At 37.1% G+C, this 4,067-nt stretch overlaps 1 protein-coding gene across 1 annotated transcript; it reads left to right on the forward strand.

Moving 5' to 3' along the window:
• Nucleotides 1-2,358: 2,358 nt before the first annotated feature.
• Nucleotides 2,359-3,594, forward strand: LOC141614477 (uncharacterized). The gene has a single exon (XM_074433221.1). It carries the CDS (start codon nt 2,359-2,361, stop codon nt 3,592-3,594), a length of 1,236 nt encoding a protein of 411 aa, XP_074289322.1.
• Nucleotides 3,595-4,067: the final 473 nt, after the last annotated feature.

The raw sequence follows: 4,067 nt of genomic DNA on the forward strand, positions 1-4,067 counted from the left end.
CATACTAACTCCAACCAATTTTCCTCCTCTACATAATGTTAGATCTGTTCCCATACAGTCTACTCCAGCAAAAAATATCGAGGCTGAATAGGCAGGAGGCTATGGTGGGGTTGAGACTCTCTGCCAAATTTAGCAAGTATTCTTTCCTAGATGCACTGAACAACTCTAATGCTTCCAGGGGGGTAGTAGAGAGTGGAAAGGACCCTCTTGGAGGCACTCTCAATGCATAGTATAGGATTTTGGAACGTGAGGGGTCTAAATGACCTGAATAAGCAGAAAGTGGTTAAATGGTTTATGCACAATAATGGGGTAGGTTTGTTTGGCTTATTAGAAGTTAAGCTGAAACCTGGATCTCTTATGAATAAAAATACTTCAATTTGTGATGGATGGAGCATTTCCACTAACTGCAGTTGGCATAGAGGAGGTAGAATTTGGATAATGTGGAAACCTGATTGTTTTGATGTTAATTTTATTTCCTACAGTGCTCAACATATCCATATGGTTGTATGTTCTAGAGTTGATAATAAGACCTTCCAGCTTACAATGATATATGCTTTTAATGGTTTAGAGGAAACGGTGGCTTTATGGAATACTTTGAAGGAGATTTCCCTTAACTGTAATGATCCTTGGTTGTGGTTAGGGGATTTCAATACGGTTATGTCACTAGTGGAGAGATTAGGGGATAATAAAACTGATGCTGAAATGGCACATTTCCAGGATTGTGTTTCTATTTGTGGCATGGAAGATATACCTTTAACTGGAGTTTTGTTTACTTGGTCTAATAAACAGAATCCTTCTGATAGAGTCTATAGTAGGTTGGATAGGGCAATGGGAAATCAAGCATGGTTGGATGGGTTTGATGATAGTTATGCACATTTTCACCCTGAAGGCTTATTTGATCACTGCCCCTGTACTGTGTTGGCTAAACAAGCTACTTTGGGTGGCAAGAAAAATTTCAAGTACTTCAATATGTGGGGATCTGCTAGTCAGTTTAAAGATATTGTGAGGACTGTGTGGAGTCTCAAGTTTTAAGGGACCAGAATGTTCTCTTTCATTAAGAAATTAAAAGCTTTGAAGCCTGCTTTGAAGAGTTTGAATAAGAGTTGTTTTTCTGATATAGAAAACAACACTAATATTACAACTCTGGCCCTTGAGAATATTCAGAAGTTGCTGGTTGATAACCCTGGTGATCCTGATTTATTGCAGCAAGAAATTGATATGGCTCAGGACCTCAGAGAACTTATCTCCTCCAGAGATAGTTTTTTTATTCAAAAAGCCAAAATTCAGTGGTCCTTGGAAGGTGATCTGAATACTAATTACTTTCATCATGCTATTAAGAAAAGAATATTCTTAAATAAAGTTTTCCAAATTGAAGACATGGATGGAAGTTTATGTACTGATGGAGAATCTATCCAGGCTTCTTTCTTAACTTATTATCAGAACCTCTTAGGGTCTCATACAGTGACTGAGAGAGTGAATCAGACTGTAGTGAGATAAGGAGCTTGTTGCACTGCTGCGTATTGGAACATTCTGAGTAAACCTGTTATAGCTGAGGAGGTCAAGCATTGTTTGTTTAGTATCCCTAAAGCAAAATCTCCTGGACCTTATGGATATGGTAGTCAATTCTTTAGGGATGCCTGGGATATTATAGGAGATGAGGTTTGTGCAACAGTGATAAATTTCTTTGACTCTGGCAAACTTTTGTCTTAGATTAACTCTACCATTATCACTCTTATCCCAAAGATGGAGAGACCAACTACTGTCAAGCACTATCGACCTATTTCTTGTTGTAATGTGATTTACAAAACCATTTCAAAACTTTTATGTGCTAGGCTTGCTTTGATCCTTCCTAACATCATCAGCAGGAATCAAGGAGCCTTTGTTAAGGGAAGGAGGATACTTAAAAACATCCTGATATGCCAGGATCTAGTTAGACTGTATAATAGGGGTATGGCCTCTCCTAGGTGCATGTTTAAACTAGATTTGCAGAAGGCTTATGATACAATAGAATGGAAGTTTGTGGATCATATGCTTGTAGCTCTTAAATTTCCAATGAAGTTCCAACAACTGATCATGGTTTGCCTTACTACTCCTACTTATACTTTAAACCTTAATGGAGCTCATTTTGGTTATTTCCCAGGAAAAAGAGGTCTGAGGCAGGGGGATCCTCTTTCTCCTCTTTTATTTTGTATTTGTATGGATTATCTTACAAGAATTATGAATTATGCAGCTGATAAGTGATACTTTAGGTATCATCTTTTATGTAAGAGTCTCAAACTGAATCATCTTCTATTTGCTGATGATCTTCTGATGTTTTGCAAAGGAGACACTCAGTCTATCATGTTGCTCCTTAGAGTTATGGCTACCTTTTCTGCAGCTTCTGGTTTGAAAGTTAATGCTGCAAAATCTGAAGTTGTTTTCAATGGGGTGACTACTAGCTTGAAAGATGATATTATTCAAGTCTCAGGATTTCAGGAGGGTAATTTGCCTTTTAAGTACTTGGGAGTCCCAATACAACCTGGCAGATTACTAAGGAAGGATTGCAGAGTTCTCACTGACAAAATTGTTAGGAAAATCAGAGGTATTGGGGCAAGGAAGCTTAGCTATGCTGGAAGACTAGTACTTATTAATTCTGTGCTAAATACCTTTTACAATTACTGGGCATCTGTTTTCCTAATACCTAAGTTTGTGATCCATCAAATTGAAGCTATTTGTCAAAATTTTTTGTGGGAAAATGGCACTGATTATAACAGGTTCCCTTTGGTTGCTTGGTCTGATATCTGTTACACCAAGAAAGAAGGTGGCTTGGGGATTAAAAATGCTGGGGTGTGGAATGTTGCTAGTGTGGGAAAGCTGGTGCATTGGCTATATACCAAAGCTGATAGATTGTGGGTCTTGTGGATTGATCATGTGTATTTAAAAGGAGCTGAGTGGTCTAGTTATCAACCACCTCCAGATTCTAACTGGAACTGGTGGAACATCTGTAAAGCTAGGAAGCTGCTGTCTGGTGGTTATCAGGGTAATCACTGGGGTGTGCAACCTACTGTTACTGGTTATACTGTCAGGTCTGGATACTGTTGGTTACATGGACCACACCCCCCTGTCCAATGGTCCAAGAAAGTTTGGGATCCGTGGAATATACCTAAGCAGCCGTTTATTGGTTGGTTAATTCAGAGGAAAGCTCTAAATACGCGAGTTAAGCTAGCACAGTTTGGAGTCTGTCTCTTTGATAGGTGCTTGTTGTGTGAAAATGCTGCAGAATCACATGAACATCTGTTCAAAGATTGTGTTTACAGTTCAAGGGTGATTGCAGGGGTAGAACATTGGTTGCATCTTACTCTCAATGGTAGAGTTGGTTATTCCCAGATTCAGATTAAAACCTGTATGATGGCTAAGATGGCAATCTGGTACAACATATGGAATACAAGAAATGTTTGCAGGCTGAAGCATAGAGTGAAGAGGCATGATATATTAGTCAAAGAAATTACAGCACAAGTGCATCAACGAGTCATTCAAAAGCTTGATATATTAGGTGCTTTGAAGGATAGAGATTGGGTTAGCAATGTTAAATATTCATCTCATGTAATGATGTAGGCTATCTCTATAGTTTACTATGAAAGTACTATCATGTAATGGTTTTCTATTTTAATACAAAAGCTCACATTTAACCAAAAAAAAAATTACCCACATTATTAAATTAGTTTACGTATTCCGCCTTTCTTTATATTTTTTTTACTTCGCATATTCTAACAAAAATTACAATAACAGCTGTACATTTCCTAAAACGTTTATATGGATAACGTTTCTAAAAAAAGTCTCACATAAATTGTTAATTTTATTAGGGCTAAAAATGTTATAAATTTCTTTCTACTTCCTAATACTTCACATTTAAAATTGTTAGTTTTACAGTTAAATACAATTAATTTAATTGTTAAGATCTATATACAAAGCGATCAAAAAAACCGCGCTTTTGCGCGAAATCTACCCTAATTTTCTATTAAATTGATAGCATGATTTTTACTAATGTCATCATTTATTTTTCCAGGGAAATCTAGTTAGGGATTTTA

This window comes from Silene latifolia, chromosome 11 (genome assembly GCF_048544455.1).
Source record: "Silene latifolia isolate original U9 population chromosome 11, ASM4854445v1, whole genome shotgun sequence".
NCBI lineage: Eukaryota > Viridiplantae > Streptophyta > Magnoliopsida > Caryophyllales > Caryophyllaceae > Silene > Silene latifolia.

Excerpts from the sequence above, each read along its gene's own strand:
- LOC141614477 (XM_074433221.1), top strand. The coding sequence starts at position 2,359 with ATGGCTACCTTTTCTGCAGCTTCTGGTTTGAAAGTTAATGCTGCAAAA.